The sequence below is a fragment of the Austrofundulus limnaeus genome, unplaced genomic scaffold (genome assembly GCF_001266775.1).
Source record: "Austrofundulus limnaeus strain Quisiro unplaced genomic scaffold, Austrofundulus_limnaeus-1.0 Scaffold45, whole genome shotgun sequence".
Taxonomy (NCBI): domain Eukaryota; kingdom Metazoa; phylum Chordata; class Actinopteri; order Cyprinodontiformes; family Rivulidae; genus Austrofundulus; species Austrofundulus limnaeus.
The window spans coordinates 2,142,464-2,157,482 of record NW_013952447.1 but is presented as its reverse complement, the minus strand read 5'-3'; the positions used below and the strand labels follow the sequence as shown (position 1 = coordinate 2,157,482).

Genomic DNA, 15,019 nt, shown 5'->3' with positions numbered 1-15,019 from the left:
CACACACACACACACACACACACACACACACACACACACACACACACACACACACACACACACAAACACACACACACACACTTTTTATATCCTTATGGGGCCCGTCCATTGACTTCCATTCAGTTTTTGGAAATTTTATATCCTAACCCTGACCACCAACCCTAAGGCTAACCTCACAGGTACCTACATGACCCTAAAACTAACCTAAACTCAATTCACACCTTGGTCCTAAACACAACCCCCACAACCAAAATCAGCCTCCGAAGTTGTGGGGCCCGAGGAGCACCCAGTCCCCACGAGGCTGCATTTTCCTTAAAATTGGGCCCCACGATGTAGGAAAAGCAAGGCCACACACACACACACACACACACACACACACACACACACACACACACACAGACACACACACACACACACACACACACACAACCATAAACGTTAGATAAATGAGCCTTCTTTAACTGGATTTATAGAGACAGACAGGAAGGACTGTGAAGTAATGAATCATGTTACATCTTTTCACAATGAATACCCTAACCAATGCATGAACTCAGAAATGCGTCCCCTGATGGTTGTTTTCACACTGTCAGGATGTCTTTGTCAGTGTGAGGCTCATAAATATTAATAATAATAATAAAATATCCCTTTTTGAAATCACCGCTGTCCCAAACAGATTTACTCCAAACTACAACCAAACCAGTCCTTCAGAGAGGAAAAGGAAATGGGATCACTTTAAAAAAAATTTAAATGTAATGAATATTAAAGGCACATTTTTGCCACTTTCATGTTTATGCCTTTGAGCAAAACTACTTCCTTATTCTTCATCTTTCCTTCGCCTGCGATTGGTCCCTGAATGGAGCTGTTGCCATGGAGATGTGTTGCCAGGTTTCAGACGGTGAGGCTGAATGGGTTAATTGGAGCATTTGCAACCTTCCAGATGGTAGTAAGCAACTCCCCCACCCCCACTATCCATCCCCCACAGGTCTCCAGGGAACTCCTCATAGAGAGAAAAACCTCTCCTGTTTGGTATTTGCCTCCTCACCCGTCCAACCAGGAGCTGCTTTCAGAACCCCGCCTGGAGGAAAACTGGATCTGCTCCTTTAGCTCTGCCTGAATCAGAGGATCGGTTTCTTTGGCACTGACTAAAAGAGAAATGTGGTGTCCTCTCATTTTCAGCCCACCACACCAAAAAAAATACACATTTCTTATTCTACCTAATGTTCTCTGTTCTCCATCGTTGACAGAGCAGAACTCACATTGTCTTGTTTTCGCAGATATTTGGTTGATTTTGAAGCTGTCAGAAAGCTGAAGAGTAAACACAGAGGGCTCGATTTATCAACCATTAGTATGTATAAAATCACGTGCAAACTTGATAGTGCACACAAAGCCGATTTATTGATGACCTGCAGCGAGGACTGTGTCTGTCAGATGAGCCTTCATCAATATACAGATGATGATGATTACCAGATCATTCAATATACAGGGAGGAGGAAATGCAGATACAATCATTTTACACCTGCAGTGAGATTTATCGAAACTTGAAACTGGCTGCCAGGATTTCCCATATTTTCAGTCAAATTGAAGTGTCCCGTATGGGATGCTCTTCCCATATTCTGAGCGCAGCCTGCAGTCAGAGCTGTCATGTTACAGCAGGCAGGTAGGCATTTATATAGCGCCCCAAGCTGGAGGGGGACACAGAGGGATGAAACTGTAGTGGCCAAATGCAATGACCATATGAAACACTGATGCTACATTCACACCGAATGTGTTTTGAGCATCTAAAATGCACCCAATGCCTCAAGTTGGACATGTTATGTTCAGACCGGGACACAAACTAGACGTGCGTCTGAAGAGGGAGGAGCATCTTAGTTTTTTCCTGTCTGTCTTTAATGGTGGACGAAATAAAGATAAAATAAAGAAAACTGCATTGCTTTATTTATTGAGAGCAAGTGAACATTGCGCACACCAGATAATTAATTCACCAGATAAATTAGAGGCAGTCTGATCGGTGGGTTTCACACTCCAGGAGCTGTGAGCTGACAAACTATTTTTTTGTCCCAAGCCCAGTTTAACATCATGGTCAGTTTAACAAGCTGCTTGACCCACATCGGTGCTGATATCTCCAGCCAGAACACCAACTGCAGACGGTCAATTTCAGCTAAAGATCTCCTGTCCGTCTGTTTAGGTRAGTGGGCAACATTCAGGAAACAGTCATGTGGAAAAATGCAACGCTACAGAGTCTCTCTGATTGGTTGACGCGGCACGTCGAGCAGCAAAAGTTCAGTTGTTTTTAACTCGAGCGTCGGCTGCTTTGGACGCGCCGCTTGCACAGAAAACACTCAACCGCACCTATCGCTTCTTTGCACACCTTGCTAGACAGCCTAGACGCATTGCGAGACCCCTAGACACGTGTCCTCCATAGACTTTGCATGCAAAGTGGCCGCTCCTGCAGCTCAAAACGTGTTTGGTGTGAACGTAGCATGAGGGCATTGAAATACGTCATACTCGCACTCCACCCTTAAGGGGCCCTTTGCCTGCCAACAGCAGCATGTAGCACCTTCATTACCTTGTTTACTGAGATTCAGCACATGCTATTTGTTAGCATGTTGATCCCAAAGTCTTATCTTACATGCTTGTTTATATAAATGTTTATATTTAAACCTGCCACAATTATTTTTTGAAGTGTTATATGCAGTCTTCTCCTACAACCTACGGGCCCTGAGACTTAAATTAGCAAGATAAAGTCTCTTGGGGAGCCAGCCAGGCCACCCAAAAACACCACCTAACGACCCCACCCCAACTCCTCTTTGCCCCTCCAACCACTTTTGTATGTACCAATTATGTTACATACTGTACATGTACTGGTCTCTGCCATGCATTGCTTCTAAATATTCTCTAAAAAAATTAGATAAAAAGGTAATTTAGAAAAGATAAAATCTTAAAGAACAGAAAAATCCAAGCTTTATTTTCAAAGAAAAGTTGTGTGTGATTGAATGAATCTGGAACTCAGCTTGGGCTAAAGGATGCACTCATCAACATGTCCATGTATGGTCCAACAGTAGTGAAAACTTCTTTAAGTAAATGAGATGCTGTTTAACCTGTTAATCTGTGGGCCTAGCCCTAACCCAAATTAAATTATTGCTCTTGAACCCTTTGGAGTAAATTCACAAGCCTAGTCTCTATGTAAAGCTATCAATCTGAATTTTTTACTTCAGCAGTCATCATTTTTGTAACTGTAACAAGTATTCAGTTTTCGAAGTTAGAATACACTTAACCATTAACTTTTTTTAAATTTCCAAAACTGCATGTAGAATAAAAAGTAACTTGATTGGCTACACAGCTGTGGTGTCAGAATGAAGCTCAGAGCTGATTGGCTGATTGTAGTCAATCAACCACCTGTACCACAGACAGGTGGGACATGAGGGTCTTGCCACACATTTTGTGCTCTGGAGAGTTTATAGATGAACCCAGCTGGTCAAAAGAGGTGTCAATCGAAAGAAGATAATCAATCAAAAAAATTTGAACAGCCTATTGTGCAAATTCAAAGTTCCTGATCCTGGTAGCTATAAACAGGGAGATAATAACCTTAAACTGGGACTATACCGTGGGTGGTACATTGATGGTGGAGGGCCAAAAGAACAGGTTTTAGGCCTAAGATGTACAGCTGAGAATTAAGGATGCACAGAGGGGTCAACAGCACCGAAAGAGGATCAAGATCAAATAAGTTCAGTTTACAAAAAGTTCTATTTTGTTGGATTTTAATTGTGTATTTATATATTACAAAGGGTATCCATTATCATAGAACCGAATGCATTAGTGAGATTTTAACAAGTATTATTAATATATAAAATATATAAGCACTTTGGCTGACAGTGGATTTGAAAAGATTCAACAATTCGAAAAAAACAATTTTAGCTTTCTTTTTGTTTTGGGATATTTCAATTAACAGTCTGAATTAAGTTAATAATTAATTAATTAATTAATTAATTAATTAATTAATTAATTAAGACTTCTGAAGACATTTGAATCTTTTTTGTGCAAAACAGCTGCTAAAACAACAACAAAAAATAAAGACAAACAATGGATGTAAAGTCATCACCTAGTGGGCATATAGCAGCATATTTTTCATACAGACCATCCCTCCTATTAGATAAATCAGCGTATACTGTAGTCCATTTAAATCTAATTCAAGCTCAGAGTTCAGTACAGAAACTCTGTTTTAAAATAATTAGAATATATTATTATTATTTACATGAAATAGRTCAGCCACACTATAATAATTCTTATTTTGAAACATTTATCAAGTGAAGTTGAAACCTAAATCTATTTTAAGCATTGCTTTCTGTGCAAAATGATGCAGTGTTTTTACAGTCCTGAAGCGTAGTTCATGAGTGACACCTGGTGGCAGCTGCACTGATTACATGGATGCACCTCTAAGTGTGAAAGACAAGGTAGGTGAAGTTCTCCTGTTTGGATGTGACGGTGAAGTTCTCCTGTTTGGGTGTGATGTTGAAATTGTAGTGTCCGATACGGTTCCTTTGGCAGTAGAACAGGCAGCCAAATCCAAAGACGAAGAGGAGGGACAGGCCGACTCCAAGACAGGAGAAGCCAACTATTTGCAGTGTGTTTAGCTTCTCGTCCAGGGTCTCTGCAGGAATTTATACATCAGGTCCAAACAATGAAGGGTCGCAATGAAAACAAGAGGAAAATTATAAAATAACTATCAGAGCAGAAATACAGAGGAAAAYTGTACAATATTCTAACAAAATATTCACAGTGAGTTGCAAAAGTATAAACCATTTGGCATTTATCATGGTAACCTGAAATCCTTGTATTTTAATTTATATGTGCTAACTAGCACTTTGTACAAAATATATTTTAATGTTAAACAAACAAGAAATGTGTAACTACTGTGTCCAACAATCAAGTCAGAGATCTCAGTTGATCTGAGGTCTGGGCTTTGACTGGACCATCCCAGCACCTTCCCTATTCTCCTAAACCACCAGAGTTGGTGCTCTAATAGWATAGGTTAGAGGTCAAAAGGTTCTGGTTATTTCACTGTTGGAAGATGATTCTTTGTCCCGGTCCCAAATCTGGAAGACTTAAATTGGTTTRCCTGAATAATTATACACGAAGCAAAAGTCATAGACTTGTACTGTTTATTTTTTTATTTTTTTATTAATTAATTTTTTTTCATTGATTTTTGGGCAACCGTAGCACAGAAACGGCTGCAATGATTAACATGAAATTTGGTAGGAATGTAGATGTGCCCGACCTACACTGTGCCGGGTTTTACCATAAACCCCATATTTGAGGAGGGGGCTCCATCTGAAAAGTGGGTGTCTGGACATACAAAAATGTTTAACTCAAAAACTATTCAACATAGGAGCTTCAGATTTTATTTATTTATTTATTTTTAAGTTATGACGAGTTTCTATCCATCGGGCCCACCAATGAGCCCCGCCCAACCACTCACCCACCCTACTGAACCCCCACCCAAAGCTATAGATCTGTTCTGGTGTTCTTGTGGCTATGCAGTGTCTATTTTATTTCATATTTTGATCCATTCATATTTCCTCCATCCCGACCAGTTTCCCAGTCTCTGCTGATAGGAAACATCCTCACAGCATGATGCTGCCACCTCCATCCTTCACCATTAGGATGGTGTTCTCAGCATGGTGATATGCATTACGTTGGACCAGACAAGGTGTTTGTCTTTGATGGTCTAAAACAGTGGTTCCCAACCTTTTTAGACTTGTAAACCCCCCTGAGCCATTTTGTCATACCATTGGTACCCCTTCAGTCAAACGTAATGATGATTCTCCAAAACTATAATGGACTACAACTGGTTATTAAATGAAAATTATTTATTTAACCCCCTTGAATATTTAGTTTACAGGCTTTTTATTTTTAAGCATACAAATAAAAATGTTGCCTTGAAAGGGAATAAGTAATTGATTGCATAATCTCTTTTGTGGAAATCATAGGGCCCTACAAATTTTAGTCTTATTATTATTATTTTTACACACCTGGYAAATTTTTTCTATGTACCCCCTGCAATAGGCTCACATTCCCCTGGTTGGGAATCACTGCTTCAGACAGTGTGAAGGGCTGAAGGAACTGTCAAAGGTCCTGAAAGTGCTGGAATGTTTTAGGACCTTGGACAGTGTGAAGGGCTGAAGGAACTGTAAAGGTCCTGAAAGTGCTGGAATATCTTAGGACCTTGGACAGTGTGAAGGACTGAAAGAACTGTCCATGGTCCTGAAAGTYCTGGAATGTTTCAGGACTTCAGACAGTGTGAAAGTGAAGAAATGTATTGGGGTTTGCTTACATACTGATTTTAATTACACTACACATGTTATATTCTTTTTATTAGGAGAAGAATAATATCTTTTATAATGTGATGTTTTGCTTGAATTGATGATTTTATGTAGATCCAAACCTGAACACATATTCAATACATAACTGAACTGTTGGTCTTCATTAGGTCAGAATATTGTGTGAAGACTCAYTGACTCAGACTTTGCCTGAAACTCTCAGACTGAAGAAGTCTCTTGGAGGAGAGACGAAAAGTTTCYTTAGAGAAGAACCCGTCCAGAAGACCGATACAATTTTTTTCTTTTTGATTTTTTTTACCTGGATTACTGAGATGCATCAGGACATTGTGTGAAGACATGGCTTGAGCAGTGTTAGGGAGCCATCCTGATGATGCAATAAAATGGGCGGAGTCATGTCCTGAAGATACTGTTACGTTGAAATGACTTCCGGAAACTGAGGCCTGAATGCAGACTGAGAATAAATTGCCTTCAGCCAGCGCGGTCTGTGTGTGGTGTTGTATGAACTCTTTTTAATCAATATCCATGTGTTGGTGCTGTTTCTGTTTGGCTCAAGCATATAAAGTGGTAAACGAACACGCTTAACTATTTTCTTTCAAACGGATGAAGGAACTGTCAAAGGTCCTGAAAGTGCTGGAATATTTCAGGACATGTTTCATTTTAGTCTCATTTGACCACAGCACCTTCTATTACAAGTTTAGAGAATCTCAGATATAACTTGCGGCAAAGTCCAGTGTTTTTTGAAACCCGGCTCTGTGCCATGTGTAGCATATATTATTGACTTTATTGGTATTCTAGGAGGCAGCACAARGGATCAGTGGTTAGTACCGGTGCCTCACAGTAAGAAGGTCCTGGAGTCTTTCTGAARGTTCCTCCCACCAGCCAAACACATGTACAATAGGTTGCCTTTAGGCCCAGGCCACCCTTGCAAAAAGACCTGGGATCTCAATGAGATTGGCATGGTAAATAAAAGTAATAAATAAATAAAAGTACTAAGGGGGTGAACACTTTTGCAAACCACCATATTACACGTTTTATAAATCCCTCCATATAAAATTACTCACCTTCATTTAACCTAAGTACTGGCTCAGATGAGCCAAAAGCTGTTCTGATTATGTTTGAACTCTGAGCTGCTCTTTGAAAACAGTCCTGCAAAAAAAAAAAAAAAGAGATAATAGATCTGCAAATGTTCAGACATGAAACAGAGCGTTGAAAGGATAAAGGATCAGATACTGTGACTTTCTGACTGGATTTAATGTTTGTGGAGAGGAAAGCACTCACAGGCACACAGGTATCTGATCCGATCTGCACACAGATATGGACCTGACAGTGCACATAGATGATATTCTCATTGACGAAGGAGAAAATTTTTACAGATAAACGTGAGACGGTGGAATTCCCGTTCGTCAACACTTTGGTGTAGCTGTTCATGGGACAACTGTGGAGACAGAGAAAAGAAGAATTAGCTTTAACCACATCTACTGTCTAAAATATACCTAAAGCATTCATTTGAAAAAAAATATTCTGTCTTCAGCTCAGATTATTCATTTTCACTCTCGTGGTAAAAATCTTAAGATTGCATTCAAGACAGTTTATTAAAAATGTCATGGTTGTCTAAAGGGATGTTTCTCCAGGATGTTTATGTTATGTTAGGTACAAGTAAGACTTCAGACTTTGGGGAGTCTGAAGCATAGCCAGCAGCAGAAGCATAAGGAGAAATCATTGTTTTGGTTCTGATAAGTCTCAGGGCCATGCACACTGACAGTGGCTCTGAGCAATGAGATGGAGAAGTTTTAGGTTTCATTATTTTTGGATATCAAGTGGTGGCCCGACAGCAAAGTACACTAACAGGTAAATGAATACTTTAAGCATATGGAGACAGTCGTGGTTCTGTAGCAGAAACACACCTGCTCTCCAAGAAGGTGTTGCTGTTGGTGTCTGCAGGGTTCTGGGTGGGAGTGGCCCAGCATTTGTTCATGATGACCTTCATTTGATCCGAGCTGCTGTTGAGTTTGACCTCGACCACCAGAGCCTGGCTGGGGGACAGGGTGAAGTTTTGGGGCAGTGGGGTCACCCCGTTCGTCAGCTGCACCATCACCTGGAAGGACCCTGAACTCGTGATGACGTCTTGGATTACGTCATACCTGGACATGAACAAACAGCTGTTACAGCTAGGAGGATGATGATGATGATGACGACGATGATGATGATGATGATGATGATGATGATGATGATGATGATGATGATGATGATGATGATGATGATGGAAGTGGAGACTGATAGTCATTTATGCCATAACTTAAGTTTGTAATTAGGTTACTGTGAGCAGAATATCTCAAGAATCACTGGTCTAATAATAATGAATGAAGAAGTAAATATTTATTGGATGTAAATCTGGAAAAATCTGRGAAACTGAGTTGAATTGACTGAATTATAGTAATGCCACAACAACATTTAGGTGAATATCTATAAAATTGACTGAGGGTGATCCCCAGCATCCAATTTAAGAGCTGACTGATTGTATGAGACATTTGTTTAAAATGTTGGTATTAACTGCTGGAGATAAATTTGTCTGTCAGTATCTCTATATCTCATGAGATATAGTTTGGATGTTTGGATCCAACAGTTCAAAATGGTAAGCACAGCTAACTGACCTCTGGGAACACAAAATTGTTTCAGTCAATGTATTGCATATATTGAACTAAAGGTTTGTGTAATTATATTTGGGAGTCATATCCAACACATACTTTGAGCACTACACTTTGCATGAAATTTCTTTACTGTGAACTGTTGAAGTGAACCCTATTTGTCTGTTAGCAAAATATCTCATGAATCTCTGGAGGGATTTTAGTAAAACCTTCTGAAAATAAATTTTTGTATGAACATCTACAACTAATTAAATTTTGGAGTTAATCCAGTTTTAAATGTCCACCACAGCTTATCAACATTACCCAACACAAAAGTGCTGTAACTCAGTTCGTGTTACAGAAATGGAGCTAAAATTTGCAGTAGTAGAAACACATGCTTTGAGCATTTCATCTTGTGATATCAGGAACATCATGACGATTTTAAGGTTTGACCAAAAAGGCTACAAATATGTAATTTCTCATCATAAAATGTTTTTAGTTCTAAACTCTGGCTTGAAAAGTGGTGATGTGTCCCCTMCTCAAGGACTGCTAGGCCTTTAGTTATTTAAGTCAATGATTCCCAACAAGGGGTACATGAGCATATTACAGGGGATCTGTGGAAAAAATTCCCAGGTGTGTAAAAAAATAAATAAAAATAGGACTGAGATATGTAGTTCCCTATGGTTTCTGCAATGCAGAAAATGCAGACAGAATCGTGGAATTAACACTAAATGAAATCCAGTGTAAAATGTGGAATCTCACAGAATTTGCTCATTTGGGTGAGTTTCTGACTTATTTTAAACAATACAATGTATTTTGGATGCTGTTGTTTTCTTTTCCTGCCATTACCTGGTTTGTTTATTTAATTACTTATTCACTTTCAAGGCAACATTTTTATCTTAATGTTTAATTTGAGTTGAAAAAAATAAAATGCCTGAGAATTAAACATTCTAAGGGGGTTAAATAAATAATTTTCATTTAATAATCAGTTGTAGTACTCTATAGTTTTGGAGAATCATCATTACGTTTGACTGAAGGTACTAGTGGTATGACAAAAACGGCTCAGGGGTAAACAAGTCTGAAAAGGTTGGGAACCACTGCTTTAAGTTATGTGACAATTTGTAAAAGTAAAATGACAGTTTGTCTTTTATTAAACAGATAAGTTAGCAAAGTTTGTCCAAAAGACTTGAAAAATAAGAAATTAAAGCAAAAACACAGAAAAATGTGTTTCGATAATCCAAAAGGTTATTTTTAGACAGTACTGAAAACCTTTTGTAATTATACTCACATTTTCAACTGCAGCAATAAACCTGAAGAGGGCGTAGTAGACAGCAGTTTCTGAACTGCAAAAATATACATTTCTTGATATGAAGTTTAATTATTTATCTCAAAGCAGCTGGAGAACCATTTGGATTCTTCAGGACTGTTTTGGCCAATAAAAACAAATAATGATCTAGGATTTTTTTAATGCATATCCCCTGCTGTCTTTCACACCAGTGTTCTTGACTGAAATCATCTTATGACAAGTAATGATTAAGTTGTCTCTGTTTTAGTCAAACCTTSAAAATGTGCAAATTCATGTGWTTAAGTTAAATCACACGAGATGTGTTGGCACTCAGAGAAAACAACAGGGATGACTATCAGCTACCACACAAACTGTAGCTGAATGTCTGTAAACTGAGTTGTAACAATTTTTAAGTCAGTAAACTGTGGCAGCCAACTTGAATGAAGTTGGTTCCAAATGGTAAACAATGAGATGTAAATAATGAATCTCATTTGAGAGTTGCACCAAAATCTGCTTTATTTATTCTTTTAACCAGGCAGAACATTAAGAACAAATTCTTATTTACAATGCTTGTCTGAGATATTTTGCTAACAGAGAGCACTGACTCCAACATGCCTAAGTTTTAAGCAAAGATGTTTTAGCAATGTGTAGCCCCTGGTGTGTGTTATCATTGACTCTCAGCTACTACCACAAAAAAAATTAGCACAAATCTGTACAATTGACTAAATAATAGTAATTTTTGTTTTGGTTAATGGTGATCACCTGTTATGGTCATCTTAATGTCTCCAAATGTTAATTATTTGTAGATGTGTTTCCAATGATTACTATAAGATTTGTCCAGTGCTTGTAATAATTTAACAAAGAGGGTTGACAACAGCTATTTCCAACATTTTTCTGTAAAAATATTGAATAATAGTGTTGTGGAGTGTAGGGAAGAGATATGCCATGATCAAAAATATTACTGCTCTGCCTTTGTCTTTGGTGGCAGGTAACAATAGAAGCAAAAGCTTTCATTACAATTGTGACAACAAGAGAAGCATACCCCATGGAGCCAAAGTTTGCAGAGATCAACATGCTCTTCAAATAGGTGCACATGATGGGGACTTCCAGCTGGATTCTGGGAACCTCCTCTGAACCAGTGGGTGAGGTGTAGGGATCCATGGAGTTGTACAGGATCACAGACGCTGTGTAGGTGGTTTCATTCTGGAAAGAAACAAACAAAACAAAACATTAGAATCAAGGTCTCACTTCTTTCAATTTTGTTCCAGAACAAAATGCTAAAAAAAAAAAAAAACACTGTATTCAATAAATATCCAATTAAAGGTCCAGCATTTTCTCTTTTTGTTTGTTTGTTTTTCTTCAAAGGAATGCATATCGTCCAATGTCTTTCATGTCAGAGTTTTAGACAAAGACAAAAAAGGGATAGGGTTTAAACTATTTCAGTCAAACCTTGTAAATGATATAAGTCACAATCTCATTTAATTTTGCAAAATCTTGTGAGATCTGTTAGTGCTCAGAGTATGTCCTGAAGATATACTATGTTATGAATATTGTGCTGTCTGCCCAGCCCGATCCCTGTTTTGGTTGTTTTATTTCCTTGCCACAGTTATTTCTCTTGTTTTCTCCCCATGCCTAAGTTCACAGTCACCACTCTGCTCCTGTCCCAGCAGCTCCAATTAGATCCATCGCTCCCCCTCCCTCACTAATTTCATGCATAATTGTACAGGAGTTTATAAAACTCGCATGCACACATAAAAACAACAGAACATACTGGTTGATTTTGATCTGGTATTAAATACTGGTCGAAGGGGTCAGGCTATGGTTTAGTTTACAATTACACTTTGAGTCTTTCATTAAAATCCATCCATCTCAAGACARGTTTGCAAACAGACAAAAACAAAAACTTACATGCACAACCCTGGTAGCACACTCATCCCATGCCACAGTCAGCTGAACATGGGTGGCATTTTCTCCATTGACCCCACATCCCAGTACTCCCAGGTACAGAGCGCTTTCCTGGATGTTTGAGTTTAAAAGGAAAGCTTTGGCAAGAGTCACAGTGATGGCAGCGACTCTGCACTGGACGGAGATGGGTCCTGGCTCAGAGGCGTTAATGGATGCTCTCAGGGAAGAAGAGGTGCTTGTTAAGGTTGTAAAAGATGTTAGGGTGCTTGGAGTGGATAATGTTGTTGGAGCAGGGAGAGAGGTTGAACTTGTGTTATTAGTGATTGTGTAAGATGTGAGGGTTGTTGTGGGTGCAGTGGTTGTTGGGGCAGTAATGCTTAAGGTCGAAGGGGTAGTTTGTGTTGCCAGTGAAGGAGGGGTGGCTTGAGCAAAAGCTGAGGTTGAATCAGTGGAAGTTGTTGTTTGAGAGTCTGAAACAGAAAACACTGATGTTGAATCCAGTGTAACATTTGCTGCAAGTAACACAATATATTGGAAAACAACTAATATCAACCAGTAGTATGTGCGAATGTTACTGCTGTGATGTGAGACTCCACCTTGACAGGTTCGCCCGGGTCTTTCTGGATTGTAGTCTGTAAAGCCATCAAAGCAGGCACATGTGTAGGAGGCCCAGGTGTTGGTGCATGTCGCCCACTGAGAACAGTCATTTTCTTCTGAAGCACATTCATCAAAATCTGTTTAAAAATGCAAATATGTTTTTGATTCAGTCTTTCAGGTTATTTATTTTTAAAGGGTGTTCATGCATTAGCACTAGAGCAAATGCAGAGTCAGAATTCACAATTATTGGTTTCCTGTTTGTAGCTCCTATCATACTTTTGTTGCAATCAAACTATTTCTGCAAACTTGGTGCTGTTTTACATATTCATATTTTAAAATGTTTGGCTCAGTTAAAAATAGAATATAGAATACTACAACTTGGTTTTTGCCACCTTATTATTTTTTATATATTACAGGTGGGGTGTTGTGAATTTTCCAGGCACATAGTTCAATTCTATACCACAGTAAAGTAACTGTTATCATCCTTGAAACAAAGAATTGATTTGTGTTTTTGTTCTGTGTTAGATTTTTTGTGCCTTGCTTATTGCAATAAAAAGAACTCAGACAACCTTTCTACAGAGTGCCTTTAGTCTTTGAGTAAAGTATRTCTTGTTAAATAAATAGTTTAAACATGAATATTTAAATATTTCTGCAACACCACTGTTTCCAGAGTCCACCAAGTCCTCAGAATCCTGTTTCCTAAGCCCACAAAGTCCTCCATGTCCTGAGAATCTTTGTTGTCGCCCGAGTCTCCCAAGTCTTTGGGGTCAGCTGGGACTTTTGAGTCTCCAGAGGCCTCCAAGCCTTCAGGCCCTAATTTCCTTCCAGATCCAGTCTCAGCAATAGTCTCTCTCCAGTGATGCAAGCAGCAACATTTTCAGTGCCAGCTTTAAGTAAGTTGCTGCCATGTCAGCATTTTTGTTTTGCTTAAAATACTTTTTTTTTTGTTATTACTCTGACCTCTTGGTGTCAGTCTGCATTCTGAGTTTAGACCTCCTAGAAACCATGATGGAAATCATTGTGTGTCCATCCTCTGATTTGTACCTTTTACTAATCTTTTCTCTGAATTGAATTAGGACAGTCAGTTTAAAGGGAGTGAATTGTTTTACAGTCACTTGATTTACATCACATACTTCTTTTAGTTTTGGGATTAATAATTTGTGATCATTTGATTTTACTTAAAGATTCAATTAAGGTTTTTTTGTTCATTTTTTTATTTTTTTGTTTGTTCTTGTAAAGAAGGCTGATTTATTTTGACTATGATTGATTTATGACAGCAATCAAAGCATAAAACATGTTTTTTTTAAAGATGAAGTAATATTTAGCAGAAATGTTTGACCACAGTGTTAAGTGAAAATCTTTGAGTGAGACTTGTTTTATGTTTGTTGGTTGTTTTTAAGATTCCATGTTATTTTGAAGGTTATAAAACATAATCAAGACTTTACATGCTTTTATTCTGTTTTGGAAAACATTAACTTTTGTGGGAAATTGAAATCTACGAAGTCGTTTTTTGTCAAAAATGAAATGACAAACAAACCAAAACTATAGTTAAAATAAACTGTCAGCTGATTTGCTCAAATTTGTTCTTTTTGAATTACATGTGTTGCTTTTATAAGAACAAAAACTAAAAAGAAACCTACCATTGACGCTTGTATTGTTGGTATCCACTGTGTACTTGGAGCTGTTCTCCAGGGAATCCACCAGAGCCGAGGAAACATTATTTACAGTTTGGTTTTGACTTTGGCTGAAGATGATAGTGAAATGTACCACCACACTGCCCAATGAAAACCCTCTGATCTCGATCCTGACTTGACCTGAATCCACCAGAGTCTTGACCTCTGGAGACAGAGACCTGTAAATCTGTTGGTGACAATGGAACAATGCCAAGGAGCAGATTTACTACAGGGTTTTGACATTTGCAAGAGTCAGTTTTGGTGTAAGTATGTGACTGCCTGTATGTGGTTAAGTTTGTGTCTGCAAGGCATGGATGGACACAGTTATCTTTGTGCCTGGCCCTGTTGCACATGTATTTTTAGAACGTTCCAATGCATCTGCACACTAAAATGAGCTCAAGTGCCTGGAGTAATAAATGCTGTAAGCATTAAAATGCCCTTTTGCCCCTTTATTTTTAGTTTTTGTCACAATATTTGATTTGCTTTTCCTTCTGCATCTTTACCAAAATGCACGTTTGATCAGAAACGGTGAAGTATGACTTTTTGTAGAAGTACATCATAATAGTTCATGGACTAGGATGGCTCACCGTGCAACCC

At 38.5% G+C, this 15,019-nt stretch overlaps 1 protein-coding gene across 2 annotated transcripts in view; it reads right to left on the bottom strand.

Moving 5' to 3' along the window:
• Positions 1 to 4,010: 4,010 nt before the first annotated feature.
• The window catches only part of umodl1 (uromodulin-like 1), a 28,599-nt gene continuing 17,590 nt past the window's right edge, over positions 4,011 to 15,019 (bottom strand). Inside the window, exons 10-17 of one of the 2 annotated variants that reach the window (XM_014007918.1) lie at positions 14,390 to 14,609; positions 12,749 to 12,886; positions 12,156 to 12,622; positions 11,290 to 11,450; positions 8,243 to 8,479; positions 7,617 to 7,773; positions 7,400 to 7,484; positions 4,011 to 4,648 (exon numbers count right to left, since the gene is read on the bottom strand). In XM_014007918.1, the coding sequence (XP_013863372.1) occupies positions 4,434 to 4,648; positions 7,400 to 7,484; positions 7,617 to 7,773; positions 8,243 to 8,479; positions 11,290 to 11,450; positions 12,156 to 12,622; positions 12,749 to 12,886; positions 14,390 to 14,609 (1,680 nt within the window). In that variant the 3' untranslated portion in view covers positions 4,011 to 4,433. Of the gene's footprint in view, positions 4,649 to 7,399; positions 7,774 to 8,242; positions 8,480 to 11,289; positions 11,451 to 12,155; positions 12,623 to 12,748; positions 12,887 to 14,389; positions 14,610 to 15,019 lie in introns of both variants that reach the window. The other variant, XM_014007917.1, reaches the window with a different exon arrangement.